The following is a 21,682-nucleotide window of genomic DNA, read 5'->3' as shown; positions in this document are numbered from 1 at the left end:
CCTTTCCCATCCCGCTGCCGCCCCCGGGCTGGGAGCTCTGCCCGCAGGGAAGGCGATACCCGCGGCACGGACGGACAGACGGACGGACGGAGCGGAGCCTCTGGAATCTTCTCCGGGAGCCGCCCTCCCACCCAAATCCCGCTCCCACCCCAAATCTGGGATTCAACCCCGTGAATTCCCGGGGAATCCAGGCTCGGAGAGCGGGGCGGGGTTAATTAGGGCAGGGTTAATTAATGAGCAGGGATTAATGAGGGGCGGCGCGGGTCCTGCTGAGGGCAGCAGAATTCCCGGGCAGCCTCGGGGCATCCATCGATCCCGGAGGATTTATCCCCGAGGCATTGCCAGGAAATGGCTCCAATCCATCAATCCTGAGCCAGTGATCGCCCCGGGAGCGGGGGAAGGGAGAATTCCCGAATATTTCCCGAATATTTCCCTAATTCCCGAATAATTCCCGAATATTTTCCGAATATTTCCCGAATAATTCCTGAATAACTCCCGAAAAATGTCCGAATATTTCCCCAATATTTCCCGAATATTTCCCAATATTTCCCAAATATTTCCCAATATTTTCCGAATATTTCCCGAATATTTCCCTAATTCCCGAATATTTCCCTAATTCCCGAATATTTCCCGAATATTTCCCAATATTTCCCTGATTCCTGAATATTTCCCTAATTCCCGAATATTTCCCGAATATTTCCCGAATATTTCCCAAACTCCCGAATATTTCCCGAATATTTCCCTGATTCCTGAATATTTCCCTAATTCCCGAATATTTCCCGAATATTTCCCAATATTTCCCTGATTCCCGAATATTTCCCTAATTCCCGAATATTTCCCGATTATTTCCCAAATTCCCGAATATTTCCCCATTATTTCCCGAATTCCCTCCCTGCGGGGAAGCTGGGACAGGCTCCCAGGACATTCCCAGGAATGGAATCCCCGGGAATGAGGGAAAGGGGAGCACCCCAAAACTCGAGGATCCCCCTCTCCCATCCCCTCCCTGCTCCCACTTTTCCCTCTCCTCTCCCCCAAATCCCGGGATTCGCGCCCAGGGAGCCCCGGGAGCTGCTCCTCTCCCTCTTTTTTCCCTCTCCCGGGATTTTTTGGCCGGGTTTCCATTCCAGCCCCGCTCTCCTCGGAGCCGGGCGGTTTTTAGGGAGCCGGAATTCCTTTGTCTCTTTTTCCTTTCCCTGGGAATCCGAGCCCCCGCAGCTGACAGAAAGCAGGGAAGTGTCAGCTGCTGGAAACTCCGATTCTGGGAATATTCCCCCCAAACCTCCCCCGGGGGGGGGAAGAGGGGAGGGAAATCGGGATAAGGTTTCCCGTGGAGGCTGTGCTGGGCTTTGTTCGGGATGAGGTGATGATTTCCCGGGATGATCCCGGCCTGGGAGGGATTTATGGAGCACTAAAACCCCGCAGATTTTCCCTCGGCCTCAGCTGGGGAATTTGTTTTCCTGCCGAAAAGCTCCGGGATTTTTCCTTCCTTCCGCCATAAATCCGGGGAAAGAGTTCCCAGCTCCTTCCAGCCTCGGAATTCCCACGAAATCCCGTCCTGAGATTCTCACAAAAATCCAGCCAAGGTCCCATCTGTGGATCCCAGGGATCCCATTCCAGGGAATTGGGGGAGTCAAGCCCCTTCCCAAAGGATAAGGGATCCAGTCCTGGCCCTGCATCCATCCTGGAATTCCCAAATCCCCCCCCCGCTAAATTCCCACATCCCCCCAAATTCCCACATCCCCCTGGAATTCCCTCATCCTCCCCAAATTCCCACATCCCCCCAAAATTCCCACATCCCCCCAAATTCCACATCCCCCTCAGAATCCGATCCCCCCTAAATTCCCACATCCCCCAAATCCCATACCCCCTCAGAATTCCCACATCCCCCCACCACATCCCCCCAATCCCCCCAAATTCCCTCAGCCCCCCTCCACCCTCCCTGCCAGGTGCAGCCGGAGTTCCCTCGGCTCTCCCGGAGCGTGGGAAGTGTGGGGGGAGCTGGAGCCGGGAATTTTTCCTGGGAAAATTCTCCTTTTCCAGGTGTCCATCCCCACCCAGAGGAGCCCCCCTGGACTCACCAGCCCTGGGATGTCCCGGGGGTTCCTAAACCGGGATTGGGGTTTGGGAACCCGGGGGGAACAAATCCCTCAGGATCCCAAATCCTTCCAGATCCCAAATCCCTCAGGATCCCAAACCCCTCTGGACACCAAATCCTTCCACACCCCAAATCCTTCCAGATCCCAAACCCATCTGGACACCAAATCCTTCCAGATCCCAAATCCCTCAGGATCCCAAATCCTTCCAGATCCCAAATCCTTCCAGATCCCAAATCCTTACGGATCCCAAATCCTTCCAGATCCCAAATCCCTCAGGATCCCAAATCCTTCCAGATCCCAAATCCTTCCAGATCCCAAATCCTTCCAGATCTCAAACCCCTCTGGACACCAAATCCTTCCAGATCCCAAATCCTTACGGATCCCAAATCCTTCCAGATCTCAAATCCTTACAGATCCCAAATCCTTCCAGATCTCAAATCCTTCCAGATCCCAAACCCCTCTGGATCCCAAATCCTTCCAGATCTCAAATCGCTCAAGATCCCAAATCCCCCTGGACCCCAAACCCTTCCACACCCCAAATCCCTCAAAATCCCAAATCCCTGGAGATCCCAAATCCCTCATGATTCCAAATCCTTCCAGATCCCAAATCCCTCCAGACCCCAAATCCTTCCACACCCCAAATCCCTCAAAATCCCAAATCCCTCATGATCCCAAATCCTTCCAGATCCCAGATCCTTCCAGATCCCAAACCCCTCTGGATCCCAAATCTCTCCAGATCCCAAATGCCTCCAGATCCCAAATCCCTGGAATCTCAAATCCCTCCGGATCCCAAACCCCTCCGTGCCCATCCCAGGTGGGGGTTGGGGCTCTTTGGGTTCTCCCCCATCCCGGGGGGATCCCAGGGATCCGCCATGGGCTGGGACAGGGTCCCCTCCCCCAGGGGACCCCCAGGACCCCGGCCCGGCCCAGTCGCTCCCAGTCCAGACTGGGAAGGGGCCGGGATCGGGAAATGGGGGCGGGAGGCGGGGCCGGGGTCGCGACCCCCGCGCCAGGGGGGGATTAAAGGCTCAACCGCCATCCCAGAGGAGGAAATTGGAATTAAATCCCTTCCCGGGGGGGGCATTCCCGGCTCTCCCGGGGGTCCTGGAAGGGTTCAAGCGGGTCCCGAGTGCCCGGGATGAGCTTCCCGCGGGATATTTTGGGAAATCCTGGGCTCCAGCTGGGCCCGGGGGATGGAGCAGCGCCCTTGGCTCCAACTGCTTCCCATTACTGGGGAATGCGGCTCCATCTGGGAGGCAGATTGAGCCTTTGGGGGGATCGGGAACGGCTCCGAACCCTCCAAAATCCGGGATGGAAACGGGGAGGAACCTGCGGGAAAACGGGGGAGGTTTGGGGGCAGCTCCGGGAGGGAATTCCGGGGAGATTTGGGATCGTCGGATGCAGCTTGCCCAGGAAATCCAAATTTCCCTTCCCGCTTTTCCCTTCCCGCTTTTCCCTTCCCAATTTTCCCTTCCCGCTTTTCCCTTCCCCCTTTTCCCTTCCCAATTTTCCCTTCCCCCTTTTCCCTTCCCAATTTTCCCTTCCCAATTTTCCCTTCCCTCTTTTCCCTTCCCAATTTTCCCTTCCCAATTTTCCCTTCCCCATTTTCTCTTCCCAATTTTCCCTTCCCGCTTTTCCCTTCCCACTTTTCCCTTCCCGATTTTCCTTTCCCAATTTTCCCTTCCCGCTTTTCCCTTCCCACTTTTCCCTTCCCACTTTTCCCATCCCGGATTTCCTTTCCCTGCTCGATCCCCCTCCAAGGGACGCTCCCATCTCCCCTCAGGGGATGAAGGAAAAGCTCCTCCACCGAGTTTAATTTGGAATTTTCCCCTCGTTTTTTCCCAGCCATTCCTGCGTTTTCCCAGGGCCTGGGGCTGGGGAGGAGTTTGGGATTTTTCCCGGTGGATCCAGCCGGGATCTGGCCCTGTCTCCCCCCCTGGCAGCAGATGTGGGATGAAGCAGCTCTGACCCTCTCCAGAGCCCCATAAAAAAGGGGAAGGAGCTTTTCCAGGGATTTCCCCCAGGCCCCTTTCCAGATTTATTCCCAATTTTCCCTTTTTTTTTCCCCCTCTCTCCCCATAAATCCGCCGTCCCTGATCCCACACACGAAGCCCTCCTCCTTTCCTGCTTTGGGAATTCAGGGATTTGGGATCGGAATGGGAAATGGGAAAGGGTGAAAATCCCACCAGGAGCACCTTGAGGCCTTGTTCCCACCCTGAATTCCCGGGATTTTTTTTTGGGAGGGGGGAGAGCAGGAAGGAACGAGCAGGACGACGACAACGATGCTCTTTATTGGCATCCCAAGGATACACACGGACAAATTCCACCCCCCTGGGCCTCCCCCGTGCATCCCCCCCCGGCTCATGCTGCCCCCAGACCCCCCCAGACCCCCCCAAATCCTTCTACTTCCTACGAAATCGGCCCTGGAATTACAGAGTGGGGAGTGGAGCAACACACGGGCTTGGTACGACACGAAACGAGCTCTGACTTTGGCTTGGGTTTCCCTCCTGGCTTTGGGGTTTTGGTGGCTTTTTTGGGCTTTTTTTTGGGTTTTTTTTAATTTTTATTTCATTTTTTTCCCCTCAGCCAGGGGGGTTTGAGGCAGCCCCCGGCTCCTCTTTGGATGCTGAGTTTGTCCCCGTTCCCTCAACCCTGAAAAATCTGATTTTTGGGATTGGGGGGTGCTGAAATCCCTTCCCGTGGCAATGGAAACCTGAGGGTGAGGCAGGGATGTCCTGAGGAACGGAATTCCCGGAGGGAGAGGCCGGGCTGGGCTGGATCCTCCAGGAAATTCAGTTTGGGTTTGGGCAGCTCAGTTTGTCCTGGAGTGGCTTTCCAAAAAAACCCAGAACAATGGGAAATACCTGAGGGTGGCCAGTGATGGAATCCATCCCAAATCCATCCTGAATTCATCCCAAGTCCATCCCAAAATTCATCCCAAATCCATCCCAAAATTAGTCCAAAATTCATCCCAAAATTAGTCCAAAATTCATCCCAAAATTAGTCCAAAATTCATCCCAAACCCATCCCAAGATCATCCAAAATCCATCCCAAATTCATCCAAAATTGATCCCAAATCCATTCCAGACTCACCCCAAATCCATCCCAAATCTATCCTGAATCCATCCCAAATTCATCTCCCAAATCCATCCCAAATTCACCCCAAATCCATCCCCAAAATTCACCCCAAATCTATCCCAAATTCATCCCAAATTCACCCCAAATCCATCCCAAATTAATCCCCCAAATCCATCCCAAAATTAGTCCAAAAGCCATTCCAGATCCATCCCAAATTCATCCAAAATTCATCCCAAATACATCTAAAATTCATCCCCCAAATTTATCCCAAATCCACCCCAAAATTAGTCCAAAATCCATCCCCCAAATCCATCCCAAATTCACCCCTAATCCATCCCAAATTCACCCCAAATCCATCCCCAATCCATCCCAAATTTATCCCCAAAATCCATCCCAAATCCATCCCAAATCTGTCCCAAATCCATCCCAAATTCACCCCAAATCCATCCCAAATCCATCCCAAATCCATCCCCAAATCCATCCCCAAATCCACCCCAAATCCATCCCCAAAATCCATCCCAATCCATCCCAAATCCACCCCAAATCCGTCCCCTCGTGTGGCTCGCTCTGGCAGGAGCTGGGGGTTCCCAGCCCAGAGGTGCCCACCGTGAGCGGGGTTGGAAATTTGGGGCAAATTTCCTCGGATTTGGGTGGTGGGAGGAGTTTGGGACCGGGATTTGGGATTTTCAGCCCCAGGGGGGGCTCTTCCCAAGGGATCTTGGCAGGAATCCCCCAAATTTCCAGAACATTCTGGGGGATCTGGATGCTGGAATCCCCAAAATCCCAGCCTGGGTTCTCCATCACCCAGAGCACACCAGGAGGGAAATTTCCAGAACATTCTGGAATCCCCCAAATCCCAGCCTGGGTTCTCCATCACCCAGAGCACAGCAGGAGGGAAATTTCCAGAACATTCTGGGGGATCTGGAATCCCCCAAATCCCAGCCTGGGTTCTCCATCACCCAGAGCACAACAAGGAGGGAAATTTCCAGAACATTCTGGAATCCCCCAAATCCCAGCCTGGGTTCTCCATTATAAAGAGCGCAGCAGGGAGGGAAGTTTCCAGAACATTCTGGAGGATCTGGGTGCTGGAATCCCCCAAATCCCAGCCTGGGTTTTCCATCACCCAGAGCACACCAGGAGGGAAATTTCCAGAACATTCTGGGGGATCTGGAATCCCCCAAATCCCAGCCTGAATTCTCCATTATAAAGAGCTCAACAGGGAGGGAAATTTCCAGAACATTCTGGGGGATCTGCCATCCCATGGATGCAGCTCCGGCCCCCGGGAGTCTCCGAGCTCTGCCGGGCACACCCCGACCCCGCTGTGGGGTTTTGGGGTGAACGTTCCTCTGCCTCCCCGTGGAGCCTTTAGGGCCAGAAACGAGGTGGGACCGAAGGGTTGGGATGGGAATTCCCAGCTGGAAGTGGAGAGGGGACAGGGCTGTCCCCAAGGGGGTCACATCGAGCACTGGGTCAAACACCAAATCCTATTTACAGATCTCTCCTCCGGGAGGGCCGGAAAATCCCGTTCTGGGAAAATCCCATTCCTGGAATATCCAGTTCTGGGAAAATCCAGTTCTGGGAAAATCCCATTCTGCCTTCAGGGAGGAATTTTGGGATGAATCCAGAGGGGAGGGATCGGCCACACCTGGCCCGGGGCAGTGCCCATACCTGGCCTTGGGGACATTGCTGGGAGCTTGGTGGCAGCTCAGGGGACACTCCCCAGGCTGGTGACAGCTCAGGGGACATCCCCAGGCTGGTGGCAGCTCAGGGGACATCCCCAGGCCGGTGACAGCCCAGGGGACATCCCCAGGCTGGTGACAGCTCAGGGGACAATCCCCAGGCTGGTGACAGCCCAGGGGACACTCCCCAGGTTGGTGACAACCCAGGGGACATCCCCAGGCTGGTGGCAGCTCCAGCTCACCCAGGCAGACCCCAAACACGCTTTGAGTGATGTCACCTCCCCGGGAGGTGACAGAGGGACCTGTGGGGACATTCCTGAGCCACCCTTCACAGTGCTGGCACAGCAGGAGCCCTTTCAGCAGGGTGGGGACAGTGGGGACAGTGCAGTGGTGGCAGGGTGGCCTGGCCCAGCTCGGGGACAGCAGGGACAGGGCAGTGGTGGCAGGGTGGCCTGGCCCAGCTCGGGGACAGCAGGGACAGTGCAGTGGTGGCAGGGTGGCCTGGCCCAGCTCGGGGACAGCGGGGACAGTGCAGTGGTGGCAGGGTGGCCTGGCCTGGTCCCTGCAGCTTGGGGACAGGGCGGGAGGGAGGAGCGGAGCCCTGGGGGTGTCCCCACGGGGGCAGGCACTTGGTCAGCGCTTTCCACCTTCAGTGTCCCCTCAATGTCCCCTCGGTGTCCCCTCAGTGTCCCCTGCAGCCCCCACGGGGGGGGGTCGTGGCACCCCAAAATCTGCTCCTCGGTGGCTGGGGTGGTCCCGGCTGCTCCCCCCAAATCCCAGCGGAGCTCTGGGGGGGCTGCACCCCAAATTTCACAGTGTGGGGAGCCGGGTCCCCTCCCCCAGCCCCTTGGAGTCCCCAGGGCCCCCAGATTGGGGGGAAACCTGCCGGATTTGGGGGTGCCAGAGGGAAATGGGCAGGAGGAAGAGGAGCCCCATGGAGAAAGGGCTGGAAGGAGAGGAGAGGAGAGGGCTGAGAGCACGGCGGTCTCTCCGTGTCCATCTGTCCATCCGTCCATCCCACAGCCGGGATTTGAGATCAGGAACCGGTACCGTAACCGGGACCTTCACCGGGGCCACCCCACCAAAACCGGGTGGGGGACAACCCCCTGTGGGGCCACCCCTCAGACGGGCGAGGTGGCCGTGGACTCGCTGGCCAGGCTGTCGGCGATGTCCCCTCGCTGCAGGCGGCGCAGGGCGGCCAGGAGCGCGTCCAGCGTGGCCGACTCGCGGCCGGCCCAGTGGGCCAGCAGCGCCCGCGCCGGCGCCTCCTCGCGCGTGAACGACTCGATCAGCTCCTCCTTGTAGCCCAGCTCGCCCGCCAGCTGCCGCCACGTGTCCTCGGCCGAGCTGCCCAGCAGCTTCTCCACCTCCTCCTGCTTGCTGGCCGGCAGCGCCGAGTAAGGGCTGCCCTCGGCCTTGGGAGCTGCTGGGAGAGAGGGGGAACGGCCTGAGGGCCTGCCCGGGGGTGTGTCTGTCCTTCCTGTCCTACCCTGGGGGTGCCTGTCCTTCCCAGATTGTCCCTGTCCTTCCCAGATTGTCCCTGTGCATCCCTGGGTGTCCATGCCCATCCCTGGGTGTTTGTCTGTCCTCCCTATCCTTCCATGGGGGTGCCTGTCCTTCCCAGATTGTCCCTGTCCTTCCCAGATTGTCCCTGTGCATCCCTGGGTGTCCCTGCCCGTCCTCCCTGCCCTTCCCAGATTGTCTCTGTCCATCCCAGATTGTCCCTGCCCATCCCAGATTGTCCCTGCCCATCCCAGATTGTCCATGCCCGTCCTTCCTGTCCTACCCTGGGGGTGCCTGTCCATCCCAGATTGTCTCTGCCCATCCCAGATTGTCCCTGTCCATCCCTGGGTGTCCCTGTCCTTCCCTGGGTGTCCATGCCCGTCCTTCCTGTCCTACCCTGGGGGTGCCTGTCCATCCCAGATCGTCCCTGCCCATCCCAGATTGTCCCTGTCCATCCCCAGGTGTCCCTGCCCATCCTCCCTGCCCATCCCAGATCGTCCTGGTCCTTCCCAGATTATCCCAGTCCATCCCCAAGTGTCCCTGTCCATCCCTGGGTGTCTCCTGCCCACCCAGGGGGTCTCACCTGGCCCCTGGGTGCCCCCTGCCCACTCTAGGAGGTCTCACCTGGCCCGTGGGTGCCCCCTGCCCCCCCCAGGGGGGTCTCACCTGGCCCCTGGGTGCCCCCTGCCCCCCCCAGGGGGTCTCACCTGGCCCCTGGGTGCCCCCTGCCCACCCCAGGGTGGTCTCACCTGGCCCCTGGGTGCCCTGCCCGGGGGGCTGCTGCTCGTGCAGGCTCTGGCTGTCCACGGAGATGCCGCTGTCGCTGTGCAGCTTCTCCCCCTCTGGGGACGGTGTCTGGTTCACCGGGCGGTTGTTGGCCCCTTGTTTGTTCTGCTTGCAGCTGTTCCACCTGAGGGGACAGCGACACGCAGGTGACATCCCCGGGGCTGGCAGGGCTTGGTCACCTTCCCTGGGCTTTGTCATCCCCATCGTCTGGGGTTTGTCACCTTGGTCTGGGGTTTGTCACCTTCCCTGGGCTTTGTCCCCTTCTCTGGGCTTTGTCATCCCCGTCGTCTCGGCTTTGTCCCATCATCTGGGGTTTGTCCCCTTCCCTGGCCTTTGTCACCTTCCCTGGGCTTTGTCCCCTTCCCTGGACTTTGTCATCCCCATTGTCCGGGGTTTGTCCCCTTCCCTGGGCTTTGTCCCCTTCCCTGGGCTTTGTCATCCCCATCGTATGGCCTTTGTCACCTTCTCTGGAGTTTGTCATCCCCATCATCTGGGGTTTGTCCCCATCGTCTGGGGTTTGTCACCCCCATTGTCTGGGCTTTGTCCCCTTCCTTGGGCTTTGTCCCCTTCCCTGGGGTTTGTCATCCCCATCGTCTCAGCTTTGTCCCCTGTGTCTGGGGTTTGTCCCCTTCCCTGGGCTTTTCATCCCCATCATCTGGGGTTTGTCACCTTCCCTGGGCTTTTCATCCCCATCATCTGGGGTTTGTCACCCCCGTTGTCTGGGCTTTGTCACCTTCCCTGGGCTTTGTCCCCTTCCCTGGGCTTTGTCATCCCCATCTCTGCGGTTTGTCCCCTTCCCTGGGGCTTGGTCCCCTTCCCTGGGCTTTGTCACCCCCATTGTCTGGGCTTTGTCACCATCGTTTGGGGTTTGTCCCCTTCCCTGGGGCTTCTCTCATTATTTTCTGGTTTCTGCTCTGGTGCCAGGCCAGGGACAGGGACAAGGAGGGGGACAAGGACAGGGACAGGGGGTGCAGTGGGTCCCCCACTCTGCTGCCACCTCCCTCCTCACCCCTCACACAATTTTGGAAATCCGCCCATCCCGGTGCCCTCGGTGGTGGCAGCTGTGGGACATCCAGAGCGGGGGTCCCACTGCTCCCTGTCCCTGTCCCTGCCCTGTCCCTGTCCCTGTCCCTGCCCTGCCCTGTCACCTCTTGAAGGCGATGTAGGCCACCAGCCCCACCACCACGGCGGCCAGGATGGAGCAGTAGACGGGGATGAGGTTGTCACTGGTGCCGTGGGTCACCACGGGCTGCGAGCTGCCCATGACGGTGGTGGCCGTGTCCCCTGCCGTGCTGGCCCCTCCCTCGGTGCTCAGCGGCTCCCTGGTGGCCACCTCGGGGCTCTCAGAGCCCCCCAGGGACGGGGCCTGCGTTGTCCAGCGAGGGTGGAGTCCTGCCAGGGCGGAAGGGAAATCGGGATCAGGACAAGTCACAGCTGTCCCTGCCCCTGGGGTGGCTCCTGTCACAGCTGTCCCTGCCCTGGGGGTGGCTCCTGCCACAGCTGTCCCTGCCCCTGGGGTGGCTCCTGTCACAGCTGTCCCTGCCCTGAGGGTGGCTCCTGTCACAGCTGTCCCTGCCCCTGGGGTGGCTCCTGTCACAGCTGTCCCTGCCCCGGGGGTGGCTCCTGCCACATCTGTCCCTGCCCTGAGGGTGGCTCATGCCACAGCTGTCCCTGCCCCGGGGGTGGCTCCTGCCACACCCGGGCGTGTCCCAGGAGCAGCTGGAGCCGTCTGGGCTTGCCCCAGGGAAACACCTGGGTGCCCCAGCTGATCCCATCCTGAATTCCCTGTGCCCCCTCCAGGCCTTTGCCCGGTGCCAGGGCTGGGTTACACCCCCCAGCCCATCCTGGAGTGAGGCTGAGCTGGGAATCACGGCAGGAGCTGGGACCTCGCCCTGCCACCCCCCTGCCACCCCCCTGGGATTGTGCCAGGCTGGGATTGTGCCAGGCTGGAATTCTGCCCCACCAGTCCCGGGTCAGCAGTGCTGTCACTGTCACAGGGGTGTTGCTGGGGGGTTGGTGCCATCCTGCTGTGCCGTGTCCCGGTGCCATCCTGCCCTGCCGTGTCCCGGTGCCATCCTGCCCTGTGGTGTCCCTGTGCCATCCTGCCCTGCCGTGTCCCGGTGCCATCCTCTCTGCCCTGTCCCGCTGCCATCCTGCCCTGCTGTGTCCCTGTGCCATCCTGCCCTGTCCCGCTGCCATCCTGCCCTGCCCTGTCCCGGTGCCATCCTGCCCTGCCGTGTCCCGGTGCCATCCTCTCTGCCCTGTCCCGCTGCCATCCTGCCCTGTGGTGTCCCTGTGCCATCCTGCCCTGTCCCGCTGCCATCCTGCCTGTGGTGTCCCAGCCCCCGCTGCCCTCTGGGAGCCGTTCCCGAGCCCACCAGGGACAAAGCCAGCCCTGTGTCCTTGACTTGTGGCTCCATTTACTCGACCCTTCGGCGGAGCTGCCCGGCCTGGCGGTGGCCGGGACAAAGCCGGGGACAAAGAGCTTTTCTCTGGCCGCCCTCGGGGTAGGGAGTGACAGCCGCTCCAGCCCTGGAACGCTGCTGGGCTGCCAAGGAGCCCCGGGGGAAGCAACCCTGGCTGGAGCAGCCCCTCTGGAGCAGAACCCTTTGGATCAGCCCCTCTGGAGCAACCCTGGCTGGAGCAGCCCCTCTGGAGCAGAACCCTTTGGATCAGCCCCTCTGGAGCAGAACCCTCTGGAGCAGAACCCTCTGGAGCAGAACCCTCTGGAGCCGCCCCCTCTGGAGCAGCCCTGGCTGGAGCAGTTCCCTCTGGAGCAGTTCCCTCTGGAGCAGCCCTGCTTCCTCCAGGACCTCAACACAGCTCTGACTTTTGCTCTGTCCCTTTTCCCCCCTTTTCCCCTTCCCCGCGGGGCTGGAGCTCTGTTTGGGATGCAGATGGGGACAGGCTCGCAGCCCCAGATCCAGCCCTGCCAGATCCCAGCACTGCTGCCTAAACCCAGACCCAGCCACGCCTCGGTGGCTGCACCGGGAATGTCCCTGTGGTGGCAGCAGAGCTGTGACAACGACACACACCGGGAATGACCCCGACACACACCGAGAGTGACACTGTGGTGGCAGCAGAGCAGTGACAATGACACAGCCACACCGGGAGTGACCCTCTGGTGGCAGCAGAGCCAGGACAACGACACACACCAGGAATGACCCTGACACACACCGGGAATGACCCCGACATACACTGGGAGTGACCCTGCGGTGGCAGCAGTGCAGTGACAATGACACAGCCACACCGGGAACGTCCCTGAGGTGGCAGCAGAGCCATGACAATGACACAGCCACACCGGGAACGTCCCTGAGGTGGCAGCAGAGCCATGACAACGACACACACTGGGAATGACCCCAACACACACCGGGAATGACCCTGACACACACCGGGAGTGACCCTCTGGTGGCAGCAGAGCCGTGACAATGACACACACCGGGAATGACCCTGACACACACCGGGAATGACCCCAACACACACCGGGAGTGACCCTGCGGTGGCAGCAGAGCCATGACCCCAACACACACCGGGAGTGACCCTCTGGTGGCAGCAGAGCCACGACAAGGACACACACCGGGAATGACCCTGACACACACCGGGAATGACCCTGACACACACCGGGAATGACCCTGACACACACCGGGAATGACCCTGACACACACCGGTAATGACCCTGACACACACCGGGAGTGACCCTGACACACACCGGGAGTGACCCTGCGGTGGCAGCAGAGCCGTGACAATGACACACACCGGGAATGACCCTGACACACACCGGGAGTGACCCTGCGGTGGCAGCAGAGTCGTGACAATGACACACACCTGGAATGACCCTGACACACACCGGGAATGACCCCAACACACACCGGGAGTGACCCTCTGGTGGCAGCAGAGCCGTGACAAGGACACATCCACACCGGGCGCGCCTCTTACCCCGGCACTCCGCATCCGCCACGGCCGTGCACTCCCGCACCAGCACCTCGTTCTCCTCGCAGGTGGTGCAGGGCAGGCAGGGATCCACGAAGTTGGCCTCGCTGGAGAAGGTGCCCTCAGGGCACTCCTCGCACACGGTGTCCTGCAAGTCCTTGCAGGGGAACATGAGGCCGAAGCCCACCTGGCAGACGCGGCACTCGCGGCAGCTCCCGCTGGCCTCGTCCTGGAAGTAGCCGTAGGCGCAGCGGCAGACGGCGTCGTCGGTCTCCACGCAGGGCGCCGACATGCTCTGCAGCCCCTCGCACTGCGTGCATGGCTTGCACGGCTCCGTGGCGCTGGCCGTGTCCGAGAAGGTGACGCCTGATGGAGGGAGATGGTTTGGGATCAAAGCTGGGGTTCTGCCTGAGGGGTTTTCCTCTGGGGTCAGAGGGAGAGGGGTTCCCCCCTCTGCGGCTCTTCTCAGGCAATGCCTCCAGGGTTCCAGCAGAATTCCCAGCTCCTCATCTCCCAGGATCTTCAGCCCATTCACATCTTCACCATTCCCCAGCAATTCCCAGTTTGGAGCACCCTTCCAGGCTCATCTTCCCATCTTCCTCTCCATTCCCGCCTCATCATCCCATTCACACCTTCCCCATTCTCCAGCGATTCAGTTCCCATTAACATCTTCTCCATTCTCACCTCCTCATCCCATTCCCTGCCGTCCCCATTCCCCAGCAATTCCCAGTTTGGAGCACCCTTCCAGGCTCATCTTCCCATCTTCCTCTCCATTCCCGCCTCATCATCCCATTCACATCTTCCCCATTCTCCAGTAATTCCCAGTTTGGAGCATCCATCCAGGCTCAATATCCCATTAACATCCTCCCCATTCCCACCTCAATCCATTCCCACATCCTCATCCCATTCCCACCTCCACATCCCCATTCCCGCCTCATCATCCCATTCACACCTTCCCCACTCTCCAGGGATTCCCAGTTTCAGGCTCAGTTTCCCATTAACACCTTTCCCATTCTCAACTCCTCATCCCATTCCTGCAGTGCAATTCCCAGTCTGGAGCATCCATCCAGGCTCAATATCCCATTAACATCCTCCACATTATTCCCACCTCACCCATTCCCACCTCCTCATCCCATTCCCGCCTCCTCACCCCCATTCCCGACTCCTCATCCCATTCCCGCCTCCTCATCCTGTTCTCGACTCCTCATCCCATTCCTGTCTCTTCATCCCATTCCTCATCCCATTCCCGCCTCCTCATCCCATTCCTCATCCCATTCCCACCTCCTCATCCCATTCCTCATCCCATTCCTCATCCCATTCCCACCTCAATTCCCAGCTCTGGCCCAGCCTGGCTGCCCTGCCCGGTGCCCACCCCAGCTCTCTCTGCTCACATCCCCACTCTAATTCCCGATTTTTTTCCCCCTTTCTGACCTCCCGCCGGTCCCTCCGTGCATCCCGCGGCCATTCCCACCCCTCCCATCCCATCTCTTTCCCTTCCCCATCCTGCCACCCGCGGGGCCCCGCGTGTCCCCGGCTCGGTGCGGTGGCGCTGCGGTGACAGCGCGGAAGCGCTGACTCTGCCTGACCCCGCCGCTCCCGCGCTCCGGTTTCGCCCCTCAGGACGCGCTGCGGGGGAAATCAATCCCCGCGCCTCGCCGTGCCCGCTCCCGGAGGAGCTCGGGGATATTTTTAGCCCCGGAAGAGGCAGCGGAGCCCGTCCTGGAGGGCGCAGCTGCTCCTCTGCCCCCGCGCCGGCCACTCCCGGCCCATCGCACCGGAGCCCCCGCCCCATCGCGGGGAAATTCCAGCCCCAGGGGTGGAGAAGGGGCTGGGGAGCGAGCCCTGGGCAGCCCCAGGGGTGGAGAAGGGGCCGGGGAGCGAGCCCTGGTCAGCCCCAGGGGTGGAGAAGGGGCCGGGGAGCCCGGCTGAGATCCCTGCGAGCCCTGGGCAGCCCCAGGGGTGGAGAAGGAGCCTGGCTGAGATCCCTGCGAGCCCTGGGCAGCCCCAGAGATGGAGAAGGGGCTGAGGAGCCCGGCTGAGATCCCTGCGAGCCCTGATCAGACCCAAGGGTGGAGAAGGGGCTGAGGAGCCCAGTTGAGATCCCTGCTAGCCCTGGGCAGCCCCAGGGGTGGTGCTGGGAATGGTTTCCTGCTCCCAGCAGCTTCCCCCACCTGGGGACACCGAGGACAGGAATCTCAGGCTGCTCCAGAGGGGGATGAAGCACCCTGGGAGAGGGACGGAGGTTCCATCCCACCCCCAGCACCTTCCCTCACCCTGTGCCTGTGCCTGGGTGTCCTGCCCTTCCCCTGAGGCTTTCCCTGGACCTGCTGAGAATGCAGAGTGACAAAACCCTGGAATGATTTTAGGAGGGGACAGGGACACTTCCTGCTATCCCAGGCTGCTCCCAAGGCCATCCTCAGCCACTCCTGGGGACGGGGCAGCCACGGCTCCCCTGGTCCCGCTGTCCCTGCCGCTGCCAGCCCCTGCCCCGTGCCCGAGCAGGCGGAGCAGCCCCGGGGCGGCACAGGCGGCTCCCATTAACCTGGGCTCATGCCTCGCATTATCCTGAATTATTGATGGGCGCCATTAGAGCGGGGAAGTGGCCAGGAAAGGCTTTCGGCTGAGTGGGCACATTTGCAGTGGCAGGCGAAGGGATCTGAGCTGAGCAATTACAGCCCAGCTCCAAACGGGGCCCTCGCCCCCAGCCCCATAAATAAATCATGAGGCAGCCCCCGGGCCCTGGGGGGGCTGGGATGGGGGGAAAAGGGGGAATTAGAGCAACCCCCCCTCCCTTTTGGGGTGGTTTCTGGCAGCCCCCCCGGGCTTTGGCGGGGCCGTGCTTTGGTTGCCGCGGATTTTTTCCGGAACGATTCCCCGGCGGGTCGGGAACGCGGCCAAGGGAGTGCTCGGAGGAGGCAGCCCCGGGTGCAGGTGGGGACCCTCGGCCCTGGGCCGTGCCCACATTCTTGGGGTGCAGTCTGGAGGCTGTGCCAGGAGCGGGGCTGCCTCCACCTGCCCGGCCTGTGGCAGCGGGATCTGGGGGATTCCGGGGGTTCCAGGGGGATCCAGGGGGATCCAGGGCCACAGGGGTCCTCTCCCCATCCCAGCAAAGAACAGATAAAGGGTTTACAGCTTTCCTTCCCTCAGCACCCCAAAATCCCTCTCAGGGAAGAGCTGAGGGTGGGGAGGAACTTTTCCTTTACTGGGATCCATCCCTCACTGGGATCCATCCCCCACTGGGATCCATCCCTCACTGGGATCCATCCATTAGTGGGATCCATCCCTCACTGGGATCCAGCCCCCATCAGGATCCATCCCTCACTGGGATCCAGCCCTCACTGGGATCCATCCCCTCAGCCAGGAGGGATCCAGCCCCGTTTCCCAGCCAGGCTCAGGGAGGCAGAGCTGTGTCCATCGATTTCTCAGGACGCTGAGGTATTTTTAGCCCTGCCCTGGCTCTGCTCTGTCCATGCCTGGCTCCTCCAGCCTCCTCTGCCTCCTGTTCACTCACTCCTTGCCCCAAATTCCCCTGAGCCCATCCCAAACCCCCCTTGAGCCCATCCCAAACCCCCCCTGAGCCCATCCCAAACCCCCCCTGAGCCCATCCCAAACCCCCCCTGAGCCCATCCCAAACCTCCCTGAGCACGGCACTATCCCAAACCTCCTGTGCCTGGGACCACCCAAACCCCCCTGAGTCCATCCCAAACCCCCCCTGAGCCCATCCCAAACCTCCTGTGCCTGGGACCACCCCAAACCCCCCCCGTGCCTGAGAGCACTGCCCAGACCCTGCCCTTCCCCACACCCCAAACTCCCATTTTGGGGGCAAAATCTCCCATTTTAACCCAGATTTTGGCCCGAGCCCCTCCTGGCTCAGCTGAGGGGTGCCCTGGGGACGCTGTGACACCCCCAGGGGGTGTTTGGGGGTTTGGGGTACTCACTGTCCAGGCAGGGCTCGCAGACGGTCTGGTTGACCCCGCAGGGCTGCACCACGCCCTCGCCCACGTTGCAGAGCCGGCAGCACTCCCCGCTGGCCGTGAACAGCTTGGAGACACAATCGTCCTGGGAGGCGCCAGCCCCGGGGCCCTGGAGGGAGAGCAGAGCCGGGAGGTCACTCCTGTCACTCCTGTCACCCCCCCTGGATGTGACAGCCCATGAAGGACCTGCTCTGGGGACACCCCACTGGTGCTCAATGTGTATTTGGGGGAAAAAAGCGCTTTTCCAGGCAAAATTCACTGCTTGGGAAAGGCTCTGCTGAGTTCTGTGTCTGGAGGGAGCCGGGAGGCCCCCAGGGGGTTTTGGGGTGATGTGGCCTCTGTTTGTCCTTGTCCCTCCCTCAGCCACCTCCCCTGAGGGCACTGTGCCATCCGCGCGGGGCTCAGCCCTGGGAATGGGAGAGGAGAGGAGGAATTCCTGCCTCGATGGAGGGTCTGGAGAGCCTGGGTGGCACCTCTGCCCCCCAAAACCCCCTGGGCACCCGAAACGAGACAGAACCGGGGAACTGAGGGAGCAGCGGGAGCTTGGGTGACCTCCCTGTCTGGTGACACCGGCTGTCCCTGCCGGTACCAGCTGTCACCACACCACAAACACCCCACGGCGCCTCTGCAGCCCTGGGAGGGCCGAGCTGCTCCCCAAAATCCCCTCCTGGCCAAACCCTGGGGTGCAGGAGCCCCGTCCCGCAGGTCCCAGCCCTGCCAGCTCTCCTCCCGCTCCCTCCGCTCGCAGCTCCGGGTCGGTCCCTCCCTCTGCCACCCACCCACGGCTGATTTTGGGGAAAGGGGAAGGGGGGGAGAGACTCGGGGGAGCATCTGGCGGCCTCGTCAGCGCCTTGGCCGCGTCCCCGCGCTCGGTGCGGCGCTGGGAGCTCCGCACGCCGCATCCGGCGGGGCCGAGACAATGGAGCGCCAATTCCAGGCAGCTGAATGACAAAGTGCTCCAATTACCCTGCGCTGCGAGGCGGCCGCTCCCCCTCCCCGCCAGCCCGCCCTGGCAGCCCCTGCTTCCAGACCCTTTCTCCAGACCCTTTTCCCAGGCCTTTTTCCCAGACCCTTTTTCCAGACCCTTTTCCAGAACATTTTCCCAGACCTTTTTTCCGAATCCTTTTCCCAGGCCCTTTTCCCATTCCCTTTTCCCATCCCCTTTTCCCAGATCCTTTTTCCAGCCCTTTTCCTATCCCCCTTTCCCAGATCCTTTCTCCAGATCCTTTTCCCAGGCCCTTTTCCCAAACTCTTTTCCCATCCCCTTTTTCCAGCCCTTTTCCCATCTCCTTTTCCCATCCCCTTTTCCCATCCCCTTTTCCCATCCCCTTTTCCCATCCCCTTTTCCCTCTCCAGGCTGGCAGGAGGGATTGGAATATCGGGAACCCTCCCAGCACCCCACACGTCCCCTGGGAAGGGGTTTGGGGTGAGGGGGTGCCCACACACTGCCCGTGGGGGGCACATTTGGGGTTTTGGAGCCAAGCTGGGCACAGCCCATCCCGCTGCTCCTCCGGGGCAGGCTTTGGCAGCTCACACTTTCCTGGGATGCGCTTCCAGCAGCCGGGAATGGGGCTGTGACTGGTGATGGGTATGGCCAGGGGGCATCCAGAGCATCCCACGATCCCAGAGCATCCTACGATTCCAAAGATCCCAGAGCTTCCCATTATTCCAAAGATCCCAGAGCTTCCCATTATTCCAGAGATCCCAGAGCTTCCCACGATTCCGGAGATCCCAGAGCATCCCATTATTCCAGAGATCCCAGAGCTTCCCATTATTCCAAAGATCCCAGAGCTTCCCACTATTCCAAAGATCCCAGAGCTTCCCATTATTCCAAAGATCCCAGAGCTTCCCACGATCCCAGAGCTTCCCGTGATCCCCGAGCTTCCCGTGATCCCCGAGCTTTCCCTGATCCCCGAGCTTTCTGTGATCCCAGATATTCCAGAGATCCCAGTGCTTCCCACGATCCCAGAGCATCCAGCAACCCCAGAGCATCCCCTGATCCCAGATCTCCCCCTATCCCAAATCTTCCCCAGACCTTCCATCTCCCCCACAGCTGCGAGCTGCCCGCGTGGGACGGGCCTGGCCGGGCCACCCGGATCCTCGGCCGGGCCACCCGGATCCGCTCCCGGGCCACCTGTCCCCTCCCCGCGGGGCCACCGCCGGTTCCCCCGCCCACGCTCCGGGAACGCTGCGGAAAAGGCGATTCCCCGCTCCAGGTGCCGCGGGCCCCCCTCGCTCCGGGGCTTTCCCTTCGGGGCTGGGGGCGCCGAGTCCCCCCCCCCCCGAGCCTGGGAAGGGGCACCTGGTCCGCGTTAGGCCGCGGAAATGCGGCGACAAAGCCGCGCTATTAACGCCATAAAGCATCCTGACAGCTGGCCCGGCCCGGCCGCGGGCGGAGGGCGCAGGCGACACCTCTGGAAGCTCTGAATTGATTTTGGAGCCGGCTCGGGCGGGGTTGGAGGCCGGGCAGGCGCTGCTGGGTGAGGACGGAGCCGCTCCGAGCGGGATTTCGGAGCCCTGGCACGGCGGAGCGGCCGGCACAAGGCAGGGGATGCTCCAGCTGGAGACGAGCCCGGCTGCGAGATCCGAGCCTGACGGGCGCGCTCTGCCTCTCTTGGCCGAGCCCCGCGTCTGGGAGAGGCCAAATCCCGGCTCCCAGCGATTCCCGAAGTTTGGGCAGCTCGGGGAGCCGCGTCCGAGCGCTGCCGCTCCGGCCGGCCCTGGGAGGTACCGAGCGGCGAGCGCGGGGGTCCCGGGGGGTCTCGGGGTGCGGGGGGTCCCGGGATGCGGGCACAGCTGGGGGGGCACAGCCGGGGTTCCTGTTGTCCCCTCCCCGGGACACTCCCAGCCCCGCAGGTGCGGTGCCGGAGGGCAGAGCCAGCCCCCCGAGGTGACCCCGGAGCAGGGCAGTGGCGATTTGGGGACATCTGCAGCAGCCGGGGGAAGGCGAGAGGGCGATGCCTGGAGGGGGGAATGGTTGGGATTCATCCGGCTGGGACAGCTCCGGGCTCTCCTGGCCCCCCCAGCGGTCCCGGGGGAGTTTGGGCACCCCGATCCCGTGGAGGTGAGGGGGATGAGGGGGACAGGACCCCCCCGGCACTGCGGTGCCAGCCCCGCTCCGCTCCTCACCCCCTGCCCGGAGCCGCTGAACTCCGCCTTTAATATCCTGCCCGAGGGGTGTCCGGCTGCCTGACGGCTCCCCCGGGACCCCCGGCAAATCCTGACCCCCAAAAAAGCCCCGTTCCTGCCCCAGCTGCGGGCCTGGACCCCCCCGGCCCCACTCCGGGCACTCCCCTCTCTGCTGGCCCCCCCTGCCCCTGCCCTGAAGTTTTTTTGTCTGGGGCACACGGCGAGGGCTCTGCTGGGGCCAAAAGGGTCTCAGCCTCAGCTCTGGGGCAGTTCGGAGCCGGGAAAGTCCGGGAGAGGTTTCGGGGGTGCGTGGGGGGCCGGTGCTGAAGGTACTGGGTGGGTTCTGCCCCCGCTCGCCTCGGGCTGGGGCTCCGTCACCCTTGGCGGTGGCAGAGCTCGGGGCAGCGGCACCGGAGGGGCTGCGGGACCCCCATCCCCACCCAGCTCCACACGCCCCCTCCCTCCGCACCCCAAAGAGCTCTGCCCGCCCCCCCCGGGATCTCCGGTGCCCCCGGGACCCTCCAGCCCCGCACGGCGGGGACCCCGCTCCTGCCTGCGCTGTCCCCTGCCCCTCACCCGCGAGGCTCCCATCCCGGGGTCCCCGGGACCCTCCGAACACCCCTGTGTGAAGCCTCCGGGCCCCTCCAACCCGCCCCCGCCCGGTGCATCGGGGACTCTCCATCCTCCGGTGCCTCCGGGGCCGCTCCCGGTGCCCTCGGGACGCTTCATCCCCTCCCCGCCGGGGCTCTCGGGGCTGCCCCGGGCGCTGCTCCCCGCACTCACCGCCGGCAGCAGGAGCAGCAGCAGCGGCAGGAGCCCGGCCATGGCGGGGGGAGCGGGGCCGGTGACACCCCCGGGAGCCGGAGCGCGGCCGGGCTGCCCTCGCTCTGCCGCTCTCCGCCGCGGCGGCGGCCAGAAAAGGGCTGCAAGTCCCTCCTCCTCCTCCTCCTCCTCCTCCTCCTCCTCCTCCTCCTCCTCCTCCTCCCCGCCCCCGGAGCATCACGGAGCGGCCGAGCCCGCACCCTCCGCCGCCGCCACACAAAGCCCGAACCCCCCCGACCCCCCCCCCGGGACCCCTCCCGAGCCCCCCCGGCCCCGCCACCCGCCCACGGAGCGTTTTTGGGGTGCGCTCCCCCTGAGCTCTTCGGCCCATCCATCGCTTCTCCTCCTGCGCTGTCTGTCCGTCCTTCTGCCCCTCTGCATCTCCCCCTCTCCCCGTCCGTCTGTCTGTCTGTCTCCGTCCTTCCGTCCCCGTCCCCGCCGTGTCCTAAACGGGGTAGGGTCACCGGTGCCACCGCAGCCCCGTGGGGGTGAGATGGGGTGACCAGACCCGCTGCGGCCGCAGGGGACAAGGGACAAGATCCCCACCCTGGGGACACCCCGGGCCTGTCCCAGCTCTGCGGGTGACACCGAGAGGCTCCAGAGGGGGGCAGGCGGCGGGGGCTGAATTAAATCTTTGTACTTCTGCCCTCCACAGCAAAGAAATCCCATCTGCGCGTCCCGTGGT

At 62.0% G+C, this 21,682-nt stretch overlaps 2 protein-coding genes across 2 annotated transcripts in view; both read right to left on the bottom strand.

The window, feature by feature from the left end:
* The window catches only part of NXPH3 (neurexophilin 3), a 3,085-nt gene extending 1,189 nt beyond the window's left edge, over positions 1-1,896 (bottom strand). Inside the window, exon 1 of the mRNA XM_050985512.1 lies at positions 1,865-1,896. Coding sequence (XP_050841469.1) covers positions 1,865-1,896 — 32 coding nt within the window. The remainder of the gene's footprint in view (positions 1-1,864) is intronic.
* A 2,561-nt stretch (positions 1,897-4,457) lies between these two features.
* Positions 4,458-21,045, bottom strand: NGFR (nerve growth factor receptor). Its single transcript, XM_050985892.1, has 6 exons — positions 20,959-21,045; positions 17,011-17,155; positions 13,079-13,438; positions 10,291-10,534; positions 9,106-9,266; positions 4,458-8,276 (listed from the first exon to the last, which is right to left on the bottom strand). The coding sequence occupies exons 1-6, from the start codon at positions 20,998-21,000 to the stop codon at positions 7,975-7,977; spliced, it is 1,254 nt and encodes a 417-aa protein (XP_050841849.1). The 5' UTR covers positions 21,001-21,045; the 3' UTR covers positions 4,458-7,974.
* Positions 21,046-21,682: the final 637 nt, after the last annotated feature.

The sequence above is a fragment of the Serinus canaria genome, chromosome 27 (assembly GCF_022539315.1).
Source record: "Serinus canaria isolate serCan28SL12 chromosome 27, serCan2020, whole genome shotgun sequence".
In the NCBI taxonomy this organism is placed as follows: Eukaryota; Metazoa; Chordata; class Aves; order Passeriformes; family Fringillidae; genus Serinus; species Serinus canaria.
The sequence above is the reverse complement of the archived record's forward strand: the minus strand, read 5'-3'. Positions and strand labels throughout refer to the sequence as shown.